At 40.3% G+C, this 20,334-nt stretch overlaps 1 protein-coding gene across 1 annotated transcript in view; it reads left to right on the top strand.

Moving 5' to 3' along the window:
- The window catches only part of LOC149447602 (uncharacterized), a 42,020-nt gene extending 22,295 nt beyond the window's left edge, over positions 1 to 19,725 (top strand). The window contains exons 3-8 of the mRNA XM_089652351.1: positions 2,341 to 2,601; positions 5,737 to 6,120; positions 13,517 to 13,609; positions 13,745 to 13,769; positions 14,507 to 14,538; positions 18,477 to 19,725. Of these exons, the coding sequence (XP_089508477.1) occupies positions 2,341 to 2,601; positions 5,737 to 6,120; positions 13,517 to 13,609; positions 13,745 to 13,769; positions 14,507 to 14,538; positions 18,477 to 18,790 (1,109 nt within the window). The 3' untranslated portion in view covers positions 18,791 to 19,725. The remainder of the gene's footprint in view (positions 1 to 2,340; positions 2,602 to 5,736; positions 6,121 to 13,516; positions 13,610 to 13,744; positions 13,770 to 14,506; positions 14,539 to 18,476) is intronic.
- Positions 19,726 to 20,334: the final 609 nt, after the last annotated feature.

Genomic DNA, 20,334 nt, shown 5'->3' with positions numbered 1-20,334 from the left:
ATGAGGACACATAAGAAGTAACCACAGACTACCATCCTGGCAATCAAACCTGAATTATTTTTGTACCAACTTTTTTTGTCTAAATTGAACATCTTAACTGTATCAACACTAACTCCCATATACTTTGGAAGTACCCCAAATTAAATCTAGGTAGCAAAAAAAAGTGGTACTCATTTCTGTCAATCATTCACACAAAATACTTGCATAAGTGTAAAAGCCTTGCTGCCAGTTCCTAAATATTCTAGAAAGCTGCTTCATTTTTTTCACTTTAAAACTGCACATCAATACTCCAAGATTTGTCCATAGTTTATTTATCTGGTTGAATTGGAGACAACAAATTTACAAATTCACGATGACATATTTTGTCCTTAACATCTGGCCTAAACAAAGGAGCATTGACCACAATTGAATGTTTTGTATGATGCCTGGGACTGAACCAATCACTGGAGGTGTCATGCCCATTTGCGTCAGAATCGATTCCATTAATCTATCATCTGAAACTGTTGCATCTGCCTTCCTACCCCATAGCTGGCCACAGTCATACTCAGTGATGTTGGGTGTTGCTCTTGGTACACTGGAGGGCTGCATTGGATCAGGGTAGGCATTGTGGATCATTTGCATCATCTGTTTACGATTTAATGCTAAAGGAACTGAAGTCGAAAGCTGAACTGCTGACCGTTGTAGACCTTTGCTGGGCTTGTGTGTTGTCAGTCTGGAGCTTCTGAGAGTCAGTGACTTGTCTAGAATTGCTTGAAGCTATAAGATCTAATTGGCAAAGGCATGAGAAGTTATAGTAACAACTGGTTCACTTTGAGATTCAGGCAGTGACATTGGTCTAGGCACTGGGATATCAGTAGTTAAACTATTATGATTTTGTAGATGGGGGGGCTGCTGCACACAGGTTTTTTACCTTCATACACAGAATGCATGAAGATACAAAACCTTCAGCCTTTACAAACACTTTAAAGTAACTAAATGCAAAACCTTTTTTTATTAGTTTTTGACAGAGTGGAGATGGATCAGAACACTTGTCAGTTTTTATTGTTGTCTGTGTCCCCATTAGGGAGATTTACCCTCCTTATTTTTCCTGTTTAATATTATCATTAAGAGTAAAAGTAAAAGAAAATCCCAAATTTTAGCTTGTCCTCAGAAAAGTAATAGAGGGGGAATGTTCCAATGGGGCCAATAGTTCTGGTGACCTGGGGGTCTCCAAGGAACTTTTCTAATTTGCAGGGATTTGTTCTCACTTTTTGTTTAGATATGGGACAGGAAATGAAGGGAAATCTGAGCAATGGGACACAGATGACGAAAGAAAATCTGACAGGGGTTATAACCCTCCCTTACACTATCCAAAATGAAAAAAAAAAAGTTTTGTCTATAGTTCTACTTTAAAATAAACAGTATGGGACACTTGTTGCAATGGAGAAATTGCAGTAGAAGGAATAGAGGTAAGGGCATTAGGATAACCAGATATAGCCAGGGAGATAGGAGCCTAGTTACAGTGTGGGTGGGAGGGGGAGATTGAGCGAGACCTGGGCGCCAGGTGCGATGATCCAGCTGTGTTGTTTTACTAGCTCCTATGCTGTGAGTGCTGGAAGTTCTGTGCTATCTGTGTGGATGAGTGCTGTGGCCAGGACTAGGGCTGGGGGACCTGCAGGATTTACTGCAAGAACTGCAGTACAATGGCTGTGATCCATTCTCAACTAGTGCAGTGATCTTGTCATGCAGGAACTAGAAGTCCAAGGAGGATGTGATCCCACCCACAGGTAGTTTTATACCCCTCCACCTGGCCCAACCACCTTAGAATCTAAAAGGGGGACTCCGCACTATTTGATGCCATGCTTCAAGCCAATTAGGAGCCCCCTTTCTGAATGTGCAAAGGCTCCTTCATTCTCTAAAGCTAGCGGTTTACACTGGTGTCACTGTCTAGTGTCAACAGTGGCCATTTCTAAACAACTTATGTTAAGATGTGCAGTTTAGTTTATAGGGTTCAATGTACCCAATGTACAGTGTTATTACATTCTGCCTGAGGTGTGCCAAAAAGGAATTTCTTTACAGATTGGGGTTAATTTATTAAAACTGTAAAGTGAAAAATCTGGTACAGCTGTGCATGGTAGCCAATCAGCTTCTAACTTCAGTTTGATCAATTAAGATTTGACAATAAAAAAATAAAAGCGAAAACTGAACGTTGATTGGTTTCTATGCAGAGCTACACCAGATTCAGCATTCTCTAGTTTTAGTAAATCAGCCCCATTGCGCCTGAAATCTTTATATATATATGTATATTTCTACATAAGTTCTGATCACATGAGAATAATTTGCATTTATTGTATTTTACAGATCAGACAGATGTTAGAATTAAAGAAAAAAAGAACATTGACATCGAATGCAGAAAAAAAGTGCAAATAAGTAATATTGCCTGGTATTCATATGGAAATATAGATTTAGGATTAAACATATTTACCTCCAAGACATCTGCGACCAAATATACAGTTCCAACCAGTGGTGGAATATTTACCTGCACAACAGAGACAAATACATCTTTGACACCTAAGGATCTTTGTAATTCTCACAAAACATTCGTAATCTCTCCAGAAAATGGTATGAATTATATTACTGGTTAGCTGAAATTATATGTAGGATTAGTCTTCTTTAATTATATTTTTGTATGTTTTGTATTACGTGGTTGTAGTATAACTGTCACGAAATATGTAGGATATTATTGCTGACATTCTTCAGAAAATGCTAGCTGCCTGGCTTTCATGCTTACCTTCTTGCATCAATACTTTGAGTCACTAATTCAGCACTAGTATTACTGACTTTTCTAATACACTGCTCAAAAAAATTAAAGGAACACTTTTTAATCACAGTATAGCATCAAGTCAATTAAACTCCTGGGATATTGATCTGGCCAGTTAAGTAGCAGAGGGGGTTGTTAATCAGTTTCAGCTGCTTTGGTGTTAATGAAATTAACAACAGGTGCACTAGATGGGCAACAATGAAACAACCCCCAAAACAGGAATGGTTTTACAGGTGAAGGCCACTGACATCTTTTTCCCTACTCATCGTTTCTGACTGTTTTTCACTAGCTTTGCATTTGGCTAGGGTCAGTGTCACTACTGGTAGCATGAGGCGATACCTGGACCCTACAGAAGTTGCACAGGCAGTCCAACTCCTCCAGGATGGCACATCAATACGTGCCATTGCCAAAAGGTTTGCTGTGTCTCCCAGCACAATCTTAAGAGCATAGAGGAGATTCCAGGAGACAGGCAGTTACTCTAAGAGAGCTGGACAGGGCTGTAGAAGGTCCTTAACGCATCAGCAGGATCGGTATCGGCCCCTTTGTGCAAGGAGGACTCTGGCTATTACTCTGACTACACTTCTGGTTCCAGTTTTGGCTCTACAGTCCTGCCGAGTGCCTGTCCTGCTGTCATTACATCAGCTCCGGTTGTCACAGTCTGCTCCGGCCTCATACTTATCAGAAGTTCCGGCAAACCACGTACCCAGGTCTTGCAGTTCCAGTGGAGTGCTTTCTTAACTTCAGATTACTGTTCCGGCATCTCCTCTGTTCCTGACGGGATGCCCTATCTGATTTACTGAGGTTACATCACCAGCTGCAAGTTCCACAATCAATATCCACAGGCACTCGTGTTCCTCCTGTCCCTCGGCACCATCTGTTTCACCTTCAGTGGGGACTGGGTTGAAGATACAAGAGAGGCTGATCTCGTCAATTCAGACTTCTATCAGGTACGGGACAGTACCAGTCAGCCAGTGATGGAGTCTGAAAGGAAGGCCTCTCTGCTCACTACACTCTGCCTGACAGTCACTGCACTATCCCATGCTGTGCAGGGGCTGCATAAGGACTTTGCTCAATTATGTGGCTAGCTGCAGTTTGTGTCAAGCACTTCTTTTGCCTCAGATTCTCAGAAGGTCAAAGATTCATCTACACAGACTATGCTCTGTACCTTCAATGAACTGCCTCCTCCTCCTGAGCCCAGGGTCCCCCTATCTAAACATTTTTCTGGGGATCGTAAGAAATTCAGGACTTTTCAGAAGTCCTGCGAGTTGTACTTCTCCCTTCTGCCTCGAACTTTCTCATCTGAAAAGGTGAAGGTGGGATTCCTCATCTCCCTGCTCCTGGAGGAGCCTCAGGCCTGGGCACATCATCTTCGATAACAACATTACCCTGCTTTGACTTCTGTGAGCTCCTTTTTTCTGGCCATGTCCCAGCTATACGCTGATCCTTTCCGTCACCAAACTGCTGAGACCATGCTGAGCAACTTGCAACACGGCCAAAGACCAGTGGAGGACTATGTTTCGGACTTTCATCTATGGAGTGCAGATACTCAGTGGAATAACTCAGCCTTGCGCTTCCAATTTCATCATGGTCTGTCTATTAAAGATGAACTAGCCAGGGTGGGAACAACGCCCACTAGTGGGCCCTGTGCTCACTGCCTGGCACCATAGAGCTTGATAGGCATTTGTCATTGAACACCAGAATTAGCAGGTCCTCCACTGGCGCTCTGTGCTTTTCACAGATGAGAGCAAGTTCACCCTGAGCACATGTGACAGACGTGAAAGAGTCTAGAGAAGCCATGGAGAACGTTATGCTGCCTGTAACATCATTCAGCATGACTATTTTGCTGGTGGGTCAGTGATGGTCTTGGGAGGCATATCCATGGAGGGACGCACAAACCTCTACAAGCTATACAATGGCACCCTGACTGCCATTAGGTATCAGGATGAAATCCTTGGACCCATTGTCAGACCCTACGCAGGTGCAGTCAATCCTGGGTTCCTCCCAATGCACAACAATGCCTGCCTCATATGGCGAGAGTATGTAGGCAGTTCCTGCAGGATGAAGGAATGGATACCATTGAGTTGCCCCAACATTCACCTGACAATCCAAAAAAACACCTCTGGGGTATCATGTTTCGGTCCATTTCTCCTCAATGGGAATGTTGCAGAATACATTTTGGCCTTGAGACTTGAGCTGACATGTCCCTTCCACCTGCATGACTAGCGACAAAGAGTTCTGAATATGTTTTCCAGACAGCGGTGAGTTGACATGCCCCTCCCCCTTCATTATTATTAACAGCGCTGCTCTCAGGCTTGTGCCTGCTGCCGAAGAGATTCACATCTAATTACTGTAGCTATTTATCTCCTACTGAGCAGCATGGTCGAACAATAGTGGGAACGGCGGGCACTGTTGACATGCCTAGTGAAACTTCAAGACCAAAAAGATTCAGTAAGACCTTCATTTACTTTCCATTCACTATGGTGCATTACCTATCTACAGGGCAAAGCACAGGTTTTCTTTTAGTGTAGACCTAGATGTAGAAGTGTGAAATCACAGCTTTGTGTAAGCTCTAAGTCTTGTAGCTCACAAAGAATTATGGACTTTCCTGTGGCTGTATGTATGGGCCTTGTGTTGTCACAAATTAAGCCACATGCTCCACTGTGCCTAGAAGTACCAGGGATTTCTTTCTGCTCCTGGCACTGAACAATGCAGCAAGGGAGCTAATAAAAAGTAAGTATATATTGACTGGGATGAGCAGGTAGAAGTTAAAGCAAATGAGCAAAGACAGGTGTGCTTTAAGAAGCGAGAGGGTAAGCCAGGCCACCGGAAACCACCTATAAAATCACCTTATAAGGACTGAAACTTATTACCATTGTTGTAAAGATCATATTGTAAGAATAAGATTTTACACTTTTTGATACTTTTTTTGCTTGCAGATACCCATGAAAATAAAGGTAATGCAGCAACGTATGTGGGAGGCGAAAAGGTCACTCTTCAATGTCATGTTAACCTAACTGTTTCATATGCTTTGCTATGGATAACTACATATCATAACGGAACCACTAGGTGCTTATCTTCGGTGGAAAAGGATACAGATTCTTTCGAATATTCACACAATAATCTGTGTTGCCCTCTTGAGGGAATCTATCAAAGATGTAACCAAACACGTTCACTTCATTATCTGGACATTGAAAATATTACAGCCTCTCAGAGTGGAGAATATCTTTGCTTTGTATTTTTCTTAGATAAAGGTGTCTATAAATGGAAAAGAGTAAATAAAACAGTTATCCAAGTTACCAATGGAGAGACAAAGCCTACTGGTATGTTAACTTCTTATTATGCATTACATATTAATATTATATTAACATACACCCTGGAAGATAATAATGACAGTAAAGTATATTGATATACCACATACAAGTTCTACATTTGTCATGCAATACATGTGAATATGGTTTCCACATTAAAGCTTGGTAAACACCAGTAAAACAACTACGGGTACCCATGCTGCAAGGGTTAATTACTTGTTTAAGTCTAGGGAGAGAATAAAATACATTTTTACTTACCCAAGATATGGTATACAATTGGCGCTGGAGGAATGTTAGTTATAATAGATAAAACTCCATATAAAGTCCAAAATGAAAACTAAGCAGCATCCGTGGCAGAACCCTTGAGAGCAAAGCTGGAACTCTGTGAGAATAAAAGGGAACAGAGGGGTGCCAGACTAAGTGCAGCATAAAATGATACGATTTATTGAAACACATACAATTGGCATGTAGGGCTTGAACATGCAAGTGCTGCTGTCCTGCTGCAATAGCCAGCTTGGAACGCAAGATGGCGCCGGACTGGACGTGACATCAACGGGGAGTTTGATGGCGTAAAAGTGGGTGGTAATGCATTTTGAAACTTCTGTTTCTTCTTCAGATCTGATTGGCTAGTAGGAATGGCTATCTTTAACTGGTTCAAATGGGGCTGGACCGGCAGGGGAATGGAATTACAAGGAATGTGGCCATACCTAAAGGGGAACATTATTTTCACACCATACAATGATGGAACAATATATATCTCGGTAGTACACCATGAGTATATACAACTGGAACATGAAAAAAGGCATAAAAATAAATAGAGAAAACAATTGCCTGTAAATATCTCTAGACATATGCTTGTGCATTTATATACACTCATTTACAGGAACACCCACATACGGGTATATTTACAAAATGTAACACAGAGCAGTGTTTAAAAGCCTTTAAATAAATATGGGATGTAAAACAGGTAAAAACAAAATTATAAAACAATTGATCTGCATGAAATTGAAAAATAAAAAATGAAAGTAAAAAATGAGAATATATCTGTATGAGTGATCGCACCAATATGTATAAATATGGGCTCTCATATGTCCCTAACTGGCAAATGTATACATATGAAGTAATTATTAGGTTTAGAACTGATACCATTATATTCAAAATTGAGAACCTAGGGGATGGACAAGAACAGCCATTATTAATTTACATTAAATATATGTATGTATAGCCACACATATAAGGGGTTATATTTCCTTATTGATTACTTACCAACCCAGATGGAATGAAGGTGGGGGGAATGTGGTATCTCAAAAACCTGGAAATGTGTAAAGCAAAAAAACAACAACTCACCATTGATCCCCTTTCCAAGTTTATCAATGAATCCAAATCTATCATTGTTATTGCCATTCAAAATGGGATATTTTCCAAACAGCAGGCAGCCTTCTTTTGTAGAGATTTCTACAAAGTACCATATTTTTACCATCTCCCTAAGGTGCACAAAAGTCTACAAAATCCACCAGGGCGCCCTGTAGTGGCGTCCTTGGAGAGTATCACCACCAGTTATTCCCTATATATTGATAGTTTTCTTCAACCATTTGCACAGGCCCTCCTGTCCTACATCCGGGATGGCACTCACCTGTTAAACTATTGCATCCATACACTTGGGAGCCCATGTAATTATGGGTCTACCTCCATGTATGTTCATAATACCCCAAGAGCTGGGCCTACAAACTGCTCTACATTTGTCTCCAACAAATCCCACCTCCAACCTCAATCCCATTCCAAACAGTCTAATTTCATCCTTACTGCCACAAGTTTTTGTCTTGAACTCAATTATTTCCAATTTGAAAATGAGTACTACCTGCAAAAGATTGGCAAAGCAATTTTGCCCCCAGTTATGCCAACTAGACCGTATATATATATATATATATATATATATATGTGTGTGTGTGTGTGTATATATATATATATATATATATATATATGGATAGACATAATATTATCTAGAGATACATACAGATAATTTCCTTTTAGTGTTTGTTTTTTATCTTATTTTTGCTTTACACACTTCCAGGTTTTTGCGATACCACATTCCCCCCACCTTCATTCCAACTCCTTAGTACATATATTTATGTAACTTAATAATGTCTGTTCTTGTCCATCCCCTAGGTTCTCAATTTTGAATATAATGGTATCAGTGCTAAACGTAATAATTACTTCATATGTATACGTATGCCAGTTACGCAAATATGAGAGCCCATATGTATACACATCGGTGTGAACACTCGTACAGATATATTCTTATTTTTTAATTTCATGCAGATCTATTGTTTATCATTTTTGTTTTTACCTGTCTTCAGATTCCATTTTTATTTAAAGGTTTTTAAACACCCCTCTGTTACATTTTGTAATTGTACCAGTATGTGGGTATTCCTGTATATGAGTGTATATACAGTATGGGCAAGCATATGTCTAGAGATATTTAAATGCAATTGTTTTCTTTATTTATTTTTATGCATTTTTACATATTTCCAATTGTATATACTCATGGCATACTACCGAGATATATATTGTTCCATTATTGTATGGTGTGAAAATAATGTTCCCCTTGAAGTATGGCCACATTCCTTGTAATTCCATTCCCCTACCGATCCCGCCCCATTTGAAACAGTTAAATGGCCATTCCTACTGGCCAATCAGGTCTGAAGAAGAAGCTTCAAAATGCATTATCGCCCACTTTTACATCATCAAGCTCCCCATTGACATCACGTCCGGTCTGTCGCCTTCTTGCGTTCCACGCTGGCCATCGTGGCGGATGGCCGTGCTTGGATGTTCCAGCCCCACAGCCCAGCCACGCCAGACTACCCTAACCTCCTGGAAGCAGGAACCTCCAGGGGAGATATCCGGACAACTTATAGGCATGCCTGTCTTTTTCACCTTTTAGTGAGTTGCCAATTGTATGTGTTTCAGTAAATCATATCATTTTATGCTGCACTTAGTCTGGTGCCCCTCTGTTCCCTTTTTTACTTACTCAACCCTCCTCTCTGCTGTTAGTCAGGTCTCTGCAGCATCTTCTTCAATTAATTTCATTATCTGGATGCTTAAAATATTACAACTTCCCAAAGTGGGGAGTATATCTGTATTGTATTTTACCTTGATAAAAGTGCCCATAAATGGAAAAGAGTAAATAAAAGATTTATTAAAGTTACCAAAAACGTATTCAAGTTATTAATGAGTATGCAGAGACTACTGGTATGTTAATTTCTAATTATGCAATATAAATTAATCTTATATACCAGGCATATTGATATACCAAGTTATATACAAGTTCTACATTTGCTATGCAATGAATGATAATAGTTTCCATGTCAAAGCTTGGTAAACACCAGTAATGCACATTAATGAACACCAAGGTACACTTTCAGTTTTTAAAGTGGTTGCTTCAAGAAGGGTCACCAACAAAAATGGAATCCCCCACCAAAGCCCCTAAAAACATCAGCCTAATGTTGTTAAGACTTGTGCTTTTCTACAGCATTGGTGTTCCAGGAGGCGATGCAGCGAAAAAAAGGTACTTGTTATTTAGCCCCTTCCCTAGGGACTGTAGAATGATCCTTTAGAAGGAAAATATTGCAACAATCAAAGTTTCTATTCTGTAAATGAGCATAACCAATGGCATAACGGAAAAAACTGTAGTCCCTAGAAGCTATCATTTCCTTTCCTACTAGTGCCTAGCATCATTTAACCCAGTCCCTGTGAGCCTAGGCAACCAAGGGCCAGTCCCCTCATCCTGGACTCACAGATGAACACTGCAGAGAGCAGTAGCACATAGTTACATTGCTCTGCTCTATGCAAAATTTAGGACCTGCTGACACCTGGAGGAAAAGGAGGGTGAAAAGGACCTGTGATGTCTCTAGACTTAAGACACTTGAAAAAAGGTATGAGTAGATTTTTTTAAAGGAAAGGGTGTATGAGGGTGACCTGAGCTCAGAGTTGGGCTTTATCTTTCTATGCAATGAGGAAGAGGTAAAAGACAATCTAATGGAGATCAGAAATATTGGATTTTTCTTAATTTTTGTTTTTTGAATTTGACAATCTCTAAGGGAAGCCATACATGATGCGATCTTCTTTGAAAATTGCTCGATTCTCCCATCAACACAGTGTTGATGGGAGAATCTCTCCTGCAGAGCTATTGTGTTCTCCTGTAAGGGAGACAGGGGGAGCTGTCCATGCCGGTAGAACACAGAGATTACTGTTTGCAGCTATAATAGCTGCTAGCAATAATCGCATGTAAAATCCCACATACAACAATCGTCTTGGGTACAATCAGCCTGCCCATAGATGGTTCAAATCTTGGCTGGTCCCAGCTGAGGTTCAAACCATCTCTGACGGTCTTAATGCAAATGCAGGGAGTAACAATGTCAACTTTGCATAATTTGGTTTGTGAGTTTCTATGTCCCCGCAGGGGGTAGGAAGTGAGGCTGCATTCAGTAGGTGGTGCATAAGTTATTGTATTCTGTACCAGGATGGAACCAGACAACTTGGCAACGACAAATGGGAGCTGAGATCTCTGGCTGAATTCAAAATACCAGCCAGTGTCAGACTGTTCAGAGTTTACATCAGTGATGGACAGAGGAGCTCATGGCTGCAGGTCTGACTAGAAGGGGGCTAAAAGATGCATGGTACTACTGAGACAGATAGTTCTGTATAGACTGTGCTTTGCTTTCTGCGCTGCTGGGACTTTTAGTTTGGCATTGTCTGTGAGGCTTTCTGGACACTGGCACGCTACTCTACCCTCTGCCCTTCTCTTCCTTCAGCTGCTTTCTGTGTGGTCCTGAAGCTGCAGCCAGGACATACAGCCCTCTGAGGACTTGCAATGGGCTGGTGAAGGACCCCTGCCTTTTGGACCTCCTTTTCCCTGACAGTGTGCCTGGACTTCCTTCAATGATGCTGCTGTTGGCTGGTGAGCAACTGAACCCTTGCTTTGTCTACTGCTGCCTGTCCCTGCTGTGCCTGGATTGTTGCCCTCTGTCCATCCTTGCTGTGTGCCCACACTGTTGTCCTGTGCTAAGGACTTCACCACTGCCATACCGGACCAATGTCCATTCTTTCTTTGTGCCTGGATTGTTGCCCAGGGACTAAGTCCCTGCTGTACCAGATTGTCGCCTGCTGCCCTATTGCCTCCTTGTTATATTTATGCCCGTCCCTCACTGTATTTGAATTATTGCCCTGTGGCCTTCCCCTTATCTGACTCCCTGATTTTTTAGCCCCCCCCCCCCCATAAAAAACACCTTGGCCAGGAGCTCTAAACCTGAAACTCCTCTTTTACATATTCTTTTCTGAACATGGAAAATGGGCATGGAGTTTATACTTTGTCTAACACTACCTTGATTTAGATTGTCTTTGTTATATAGATGGGGGCTACTTGGCAACCAATACCTGGTTTAAAAAATGTACATTTGGTGAGAAATATGTAATGTAGTACAGCTTACAAAATTCAGGAGCCAAAACTAAGCAACATAGTGTATACAGTGTAGTGGTCAGGAGTATATAATATAAAGCACATAGTATAGCTAGCTGTGGTCAGGAGTATGTAATGTATGCCCCAATAGGAGTGAAAAAAATGTCCCCTGCCTTGGTGGTCAGCAAGGGGAAAGAGTGTCCAGCATTGGTATCAGTGATTGCTTTTATGATGAGACGATCCACAGCTTGTGTTTCTGGTTCTGGGTTCAGGAGTCACTTCCTAGGCTGAGCAGTGCTGCCAATACTCTGCATGAATTCTCTGGTGTCCAGTCAGACCCTGCTTTTTGTTATTTTAAAGCAGGGGTCTCCAAACTGCGACCTGAGGGCTGGATATGGCCCTTTACTACCCTTTATCCAGCCCTTGGGGCACTATTCCTTTCACTGAGACCAACAATGCGGCAGAACTTCTTCTATTGAAACCAATTATGGTGTACTATGCTTCCCACTAGAACCAATTATGGTGTACAATTCTTCCCACTAAAACCAATGATGGTGTACTATTCTTCCCACTAATACCAATGATGGGGCACTACTCCTCCTACTGACCATCAACCCTGAGGCCATGTTTTTTCTCACTGACGCTGGGACCAGGACATATTCTATCCTCACTGGCACTAATCTGGCCCTCCTAAAGTCTGAAGGACCGTATACTGGCCATTTGTTTGAAAAGTTTGGAGACCCCTGTTTTAAAGGAAACCCTTCCTGAGACACAGACTGCCATTGCTACTTTGTACTACTTGGCACTTTTCAAATGGGTCCCTCTTGCATCAATGCTTTTAACCACTGAGCAAACATGCAGATAAGGACTTTTGATTTATTTTTTCACTTCTGTGAAGTGATTCAGAAAGTACAGGCTGTTTTGACTAATTGGAGTAGAATCTGTCAATTACATGAAGTACTAATAAACATAATTTTATTTGCTATCAAAATTGTTAACATCAAGTTAAAATATTTAAGTGTAAAACAATGCTTGGCATCTTTTTACCCCTCATGCCCTCTACTAAGCAATGGGCTATCCTGTACCTGCCAAATACTGTATATAGAGGAAGCTACACCATTCCACAAGCCGTCATTTATGATGTGATAATATGTTAGACACAAATGCTACACACATGCTGAATCAGTGGTTAATTGAGGGCTAGGAAGGTGGAGGGGTAATAAGGAAATAGAACTGCATATACTGATTTGCATATTGTCTCATACTTGATTATTTAAATTTGATTTTAACAATTTTGATGCCAAATAAAATGTTTTACCAATAATCTTTATGTTGTGGTGTACTTAAAGTCCAGGGTCAGTTTTTGCACTATTGTTTTTAACCCAATTATTTCATTATTTTTACTTTTACAGGCAACCCAACATTCAGTTTTGCTCAGTTTTGTCTAGGGATAAAATAAAAAGCAGTTTTACTTTCCTTATCCCTTGCTCCCACAGGCTTCCTCCCAGCTGCACAACTGGTCCATCAGAGCCAATTTTCTTTGTTGCTCTGCTGGTCACAGGGACTTTGACAACATCACTCACAATGGAGGACCAGAAATCCTGCATTGCAAGTTGTGATGCCAAAAGCCCACTCAAAACCAGGAGCTTTAGAGAGAAAAGGTCAGAGAAGAGTAGCAGCTGTCTGGGAAGCAAGCAAAAAGGTAAGTAAACCTAATGTTTATGTTCCCTTTAAACAAGCATTTAATCTTTGCAGTGTGAGGGGAGTTCAGCTTTCAAAAACTCTTTACAAAATGAAAAAATTAGTTTTCTATGGATTTTAATTGGTTGGTGATCACAGAATCTGCAATCATCTGGCAGATACAATTAAGTGTACATTACATATTTCATCAGCAAAGACAGAAAATCATTCTTGCAATCTCTGTTTTGACTATCTTAATGTTCTATTTGTCAGACCGTATTTCTTCTATTGTCCTTGGAACCATTGGAGGACTTGTTGCAGTTGGTGCTATTCTGTGTCTCATGATACTTTGCATAAAATATAAAGGTAAGATCATTCATTTTCAGAAAATAACTCGTATGAGTTATTATAGAAAATGTTTTTTTTGCAGAAAATAACTTGTATGAAAACAACTTGTGTGTGAGCTAAATTGTCATCCTACTTCTGTTTTTTCCTCAACAGGGAAACAGAGAAGAGCAAATCACAGGTGAAGTACTGTTTGCACCAAGATTTTAGTGTAGCTTTATGTATGTAAAGCAATTACACTATGCTTCATTCAAAGTAATATACATCAGCACCATAATGAATGACAAACCCACAGATTTTCCAAACATGCTGTGTTGAAAAATCTCTAAATTTTGGAATCCAGTTCTATCTAAACCACCTAACGATTGGGCTTAGAGCCAAAGTAGCAAGTTGACTTTTTAGGACATAACCAGAATGTAGAGAAAATCTTTAAAGCTGGTCTAAGAACAAATTGGAATATATATTTATAATTTTGCATACATATCATGCCATGCAGAATTCTGAACTTCCCAGCTCAGTCCTCTTCCTCTGCAGTACCCTGTTCCACATTTTATCATTTAGTTTAAAATGAGCTAAAGTTTCAAACTGCTTGAACTGCCTGTAGTGTCCAGTGCATTGTTTTTTTTGTCCATAACTTTGAAAAGTTTTTTTTTAATAACGTGTTAATTGCTATATTTGGCCTTCCTGATCTTTCTCTTTCTTTCTCTCTCTCTCTCTCTCCCCCCCCCCTCTCTCTCTCTCTTTCCCTCTTCCCTCCGTTACATTTTAAATCTGCCGAGTAACACGTCATAAAAAACTGATCGCTTCATCTTAACATTTTCTTATATCTTATGGTTTTTAAATTAATTGCACAAGCTGAAATATATAAAAATTCAAATAAGTGATATATTAATGTGTTATTTCTTTTTAACATTTCAGCCATTCCAACACACTGCCCACAGAATATGAATGTAAGTATTTCACCAATATGGTGACTCACACTAAATATGAATGATAGGAAGACATTGTACTTATAGACTGAACACAGTAAATCCCTAGCATCATCCACAGAATCTACTAGCACAGTCCTTAATCTACAATATTTCAAATTGCTCTATGGCTCACTGCTAAAGTTTGAACGGATATCTGCAACCAATATATAGGCTAAAAGGGTACTAAAACAATATACAGTATCTCACAGAAGTGAGTACACCCCTCACATTTTTGTAAATATTTTATTATATCTTTTCATGTGCCAACACTGAAGAAATGTAGTGAGTGTACAGCTTGTATAACAGTGTAAATTTGATGTCCCTGCAAAAACTCAGCAAAAAGCCATTAATGTGTAAACTGTTGGAAACAAAAGTGAGTGCACCCCTAAGTGAAAATGTCCAAATTGGGCCCAATTAGCCATTTTCCCTCCATGGTGTCATGTGACTTGTTAGAGTTACAAGGTCTCAGGTGTGAATGTGGAGAAGGTGTGTTAAATTTGGTGTTATCGCTCTCACTCTCGCATACTGGTCACTGGAAGTTCAACATGGCACCTCATGGCAAAGAACTCTCTGAGGATCTAAAAAAAAGAATTGTTGCTCTACATAAAGATGGCCTAGGCTATAAGAAGAATGCCAAGACCATGAAACTGAGCTGCAGCATGGTGGCCAAGACCATACAGCAATTTAACAGGACAGATTCCACTCAGAACAGGCCTCGCCATGGTCGACCAAAGGCGTTGAGTGCACGTGCTCAGCATCATATCCAGAGGTTCTCTTTGGGAAATAGACGTATGAGTGCTGCCAGCATTGCTGCACAGGTTGAAGGGGTGGGGGGTCAGCCTGTCAGTGCTCAGACCATACGCCGCACACTGCATCAAATTGGTCTGCATGGCTGTCGTCCTCTTCTAAAAGATGATGCACAAGAAAGCCCGCAGTTTGCTGAAGACAAGCAGACTAAAGACATGGATTACTGGAACCATGTCCTGTGGTCTAATGAAACCAATAAAAACTTATTTGGTTCAGATGGCGCCAAGCGTGTGTGGCGGCAACCAGGTGAGGAGTACAAAGACAAGTGTGTCTTGGCTACAGTCAAGCATGGTGGTGGCAGTGTCATGGTCTGGAGCTGCATAAGTGCTGCTGGCACTGGGGAGATACAGTTCATTGAGGGAACCATGAATACCAACATGTACTGTGACATACTGAAGAAGAGCATGATCCCCTCCCTTCGAAGACTGGGCCGCAGGGCAGTATTCCAACATGATAACGACCCCAAACACATCTCTAAGACAACCACTGCCTTGCTAAAGAAGTTCAGGGTAAAGGTGATGGACTCGCCAAGCATGTCTCCAGACCTAAACCCTATTGAGCATCTGTGAGGCATCCTCAAACGGAAGATGGAGGAGCGCAATGTCTCTAACATACACCAGCTCCGTGATGTTGTCATGGAGGAGTGGAAAAGGACTCCAGTGGCAACCTGTGAAGCTCTGGTGAACTCCATGCCCAAGAGGGTTAAGGCAGTGCTGGAAAATAATGGTGGCAACACAAAAACATTGACACTTTGGGCCCAATTTAGACATTTTCACTTAGGGGCGTACTCACTTTTGTTGCCAACGGTTTAGACATTAATGGCTGTATGTTGAGTTATTTTGAAGGGACAGCCAATTTACACTGTTATACAAGCTGTACACTCACTAGCTTACATTGTAGCAAAGTGTCATTTCTTCAGTGTTGTCACATGAAAAGATGTAATAAAATATCTACAAAAATGTGAGGGGTGTACTCACTTCTGTGAGATATTGTAAATATCTTACTTCTTTCTATACCTCCACAACAAGAATGAACATCCTGGTCAGACCCAATGCACCAAAAAAAAAGATAGTGTTACATGTAGCACACCCTTGAGTGATGCTTGGCTAGATATATAGGTTCAGCTCTCACCTGATTCTGGTGACAGATCCGATTATACACAGAACACTTCGACACTCTGAGAATATTTTATATGGGTTTTATTGAAGAAGACAAACCCTGAAAAAGAACTAGCTGATTTAACATAGGTAAGGTACATAAAACACAGATACCACTTTGCATAACACAGTAAGAAGTCACAATTCACTCGCCAAAGACTCCAAAACTGGCTAATATCACACTGACTAGGGCGACATTGACACATGAAACAACAACTGCCAATGAGATTCAGCAGCCTACCGACATTTGCTATAGCAGTACTATCTAGAGCAGAAATGTCCTACCTAACCACTGGCCAGTGGGATGAAACTTAAAGTCTCTCAACATTGGGGCCCTTTAATCAATGGAAGAGCGCTCACTCTCTGCATGGGAGAGTATTTGTAATCCAGGGGTAGCAGGATAGCACAGTCTCCTTTAAGCAGAATCTTCCAGTGAACATTGCAATAGAAGAAAAACAACACTTCAACAAATCTTTACCATACAGGTGAAATCCTGATATACTGACACTTGCTCAGTATATTCAAAGCAGCAAGCTTCTGTGGGGACTTGGAACTAAACACATTCTTCAGCCACAGCACAAGTCTTGAGGAGACAACCCAGTAATATACAGTGACAGATTTCTCTCATCAATCAGCAGCAGGAATAGCTAATTCTGAGCGCCTTGGGCTTTCCAAGATCTGTGTCACTCTGAGAATTAGAGAGCAGGCTTTCTCATGACCATTCTCCAGAGATGAACAGCAAATGCAGCAATATCAAAATCCCCTTTCATTACAGAGTACTCACTGTTTCTGGATTGTCCTCTAGATAGCATTAGACAGCAGTAGAAATCCTCTCTTTCAGCAGCTCCAGACTTTGCACTTTGCACTTTAGTAGCTGTAATCCTGAGTGTCAGGCAGGACAATCCTTAGTTTGCACACTGTCCTCCTGCAACAATTTCTCTGCTACACACTCCCAGCCCAGTCCATGGGCTCTAGCAGCACAGAGAGTGAGACTGTGTGACTTTACACCAGGAGCCCTTGCTCCATGCTGTCCCCTGGAAATGTCTGCCTCCCCACATGTGCTTCTTCTTCCTTTTTCCTCTCTCCTTTCCTCCACAGCCAATCATATGTCCAGCTGCAACAGTTCTGCTATGGGTGGATCCTTCTCAGCTGTAGCAACAACCAATCAGAGCACAGTCCTGCTTTCCCTGTCTGTCACTCACAAAGAGGGAAAAGAAAAAAAAATGCTTTGCAACTGCTGTTTAAGATTTAAAGCAACCAGCACATCTCTACATGCACAATATGACTTTTTTTTGACTGATTTTGATTTCCCACAGTTCTGTGCTGCACAGATTATATCATAGTTCTCAGTCACCAAGGAACTTACCCAACATGCAGTGAATAGTGAATGTACATAGTGTCGTAAACAAACAAATATATTTTGAAAAGGTCTTATCATTTACATATACATGATTTCAATCCTTCACATTTGTCCAGGCTAATATACTGGCTCTACCCAAAGTATGAATGTTCATTATTATGTGTGTAAAGAATTTGTAAACCCAGAATTTCATATTCCTGACATATGTCTGCTGTACCATGTACTTGTAGGAAAAGTATCCTGTTCTCTTTTTATTGCTTCCTTTGTGTGAAATACCTGGTGTTCCTGTCAGTCCTTCTGCTCTCCTCCTAAAAACTGACCACAATAAGCATGAGAGCACAGCATGGTCAGTTTTCTAGCTGTGCTGAGAACTCAGCTGCTCCCCTTCCATGATCAGATTTGTGCTGAAACTTCATATGCAGAGAACAGAGGGTATGTGATCGCTTATAAAAAAGGGAAAACAGGTGTTTATAATGTTTTTATATCTATACACAAATGTTTTGCCTTTAATTTCTATTTTAAATTGAATGGATTGTTTTACAAGATGAGGGTTTACAATCACTTTAATGGAATGTATGTGTGTGTGTTCAAAGGTACACCCTATGCAATTGGTATAGGCCAAGAGAACAAACTTCAAGCTGAACCCAGCTCAGAATATTCAGAAATTGGCATGGAATCTGAAAATAAAACCATCTCAGTGTATTCAGAAGTTGGTATGAAACCTCAATTTGAACCCAGCTCAGAATATGCAGAAGTTGGCATGGAACCCCATTTTGTATATTCGAAGATTGGTGAAGACCCCTTGGTTGTATCAAACAAAGAATGCTCTGAAACAGAGGTCAAACAAGCAGAAAATTATACAAGTTCAGCTTACTCTGTAGTGGAATTGAAGAATAAATTAATATAATTCAAAAGTCATTTTTAAAATGAAAGTCTCTAGATTTGTAACTTTTAATGTGTAAAATTGGATTGTTAATGTATGCTTGAGAGTCTTACAAGTATTTGTTGCATTTTTAAAGCACAGCATGGGCACATTTTCATAAGACAACATAAACACTTTTCTCTCAAGAGAAAAGAGCAGTGGCATTTTCAGAGAATTCTCATTTTGTAAATAACAGAAGAAGCCACACCATACAAGATGCTGCAGTACTGCAAAATAGAGCCCTGGTAGGTGTTAAAAATAAAGATACAGCACAGTTTCTGAACCCAAAGCTGGGCTTTTATACCGAATCAACCGCCTATTAAGTCATATACAGTATTAAGTCATATATTCAGTCCAACATACTAATCAAAAAGCAAAATATTTTTAATGAAAAAAAATGAATTTGTTATATTAATAGGATCACCTGTATTCCTGCTGATGGGCTAATATAAATTTTTTTCTCTCATTCCCGCTCTTTCTCCATCCACATTTCCCTCCTTCATCTCCTCAGTCAATTTCACTCTAGGTCATGTCCACTAATTGAAAATGTTCAATCTGCAGTTTTAGATCACAGTGCACTCTTTATTACCTATTAATATTTAGGAATGTTTTTGATATACATATGCTTTTTAGGCTAGTTTGGCAATTTGATGTCTGTTTATTTGTTCATGTTTTATACTTGTGCTTTCTATGCCAGTTTACTCCACCTGTGAGCAGTACTGATAGTACATGTGATCTTTCTGGAACTGTGGAAATAAATAAAGAATAAAAAGACAGAAATTAATGAGAGCACCCCCAACACCCATGTACAGCACTTGTGGTGACAGACACACATAGTTGTGATGCTGTCCTGATTTGTTTTCTTTTAATGCATTAGGGTTTTGGAATGTTATATGTTTCAATAAAAAAATATTGATTGATTTGTGTAGTAGAGCAGTCTATCTTATATAGACTCTTTTGCTTTTATTTTTCAAACAAGCAGCTAGGGATCCCCTTTAACATCTATACCAGACCCTAGGATAAAGATCTAGTTTGGATTGTAAGGAGAAAAAAATGGCCCCAGTAAATTGTAAGCTCTCTGATGGCACGGACTGATGTGGATATACCATATGCTGTATGCTCTTTGAGCTGGTTTGCAACTTGATGTCTGTCTATTTGTTCATGTTTCATACTTGTGCCTTACTATGCAAGTTTACTCCACCTGAGAGTAGTACTGCCAGTACATGCAATCTTTCTGGAACTGTGGAAATAAATAAAGAATAAAAAGAGAGAAATTAATGAGAGCACCCCCGACACCCATGTACTGCACTTGTGGTAACAGACACACATAGTTGTGATGTTGCCCTAATTTTTTTTTAATGCATTAGGGTTTTGGAATCTTATATGCATCAATAAAAAATATTTATTGATTTGTGTAGTAGAGCAGTCTGTGTTATATAGGCTCTTTTGCGTTTGTTTTTCAAACAAGCAGCCGGGGATTCCCTTCAACATCTATACCAGACCCTAGGATAAAGATCTAGTATTGATTG

Source organism: Staurois parvus, unplaced genomic scaffold (genome assembly GCF_062004578.1).
Source record: "Staurois parvus isolate SC_StPar_1 unplaced genomic scaffold, SC_StPar_1.0 ptg000682l, whole genome shotgun sequence".
In the NCBI taxonomy this organism is placed as follows: domain Eukaryota; kingdom Metazoa; phylum Chordata; class Amphibia; order Anura; family Ranidae; genus Staurois; species Staurois parvus.
This window is presented reverse-complemented; position numbering and strand designations above follow the sequence as displayed.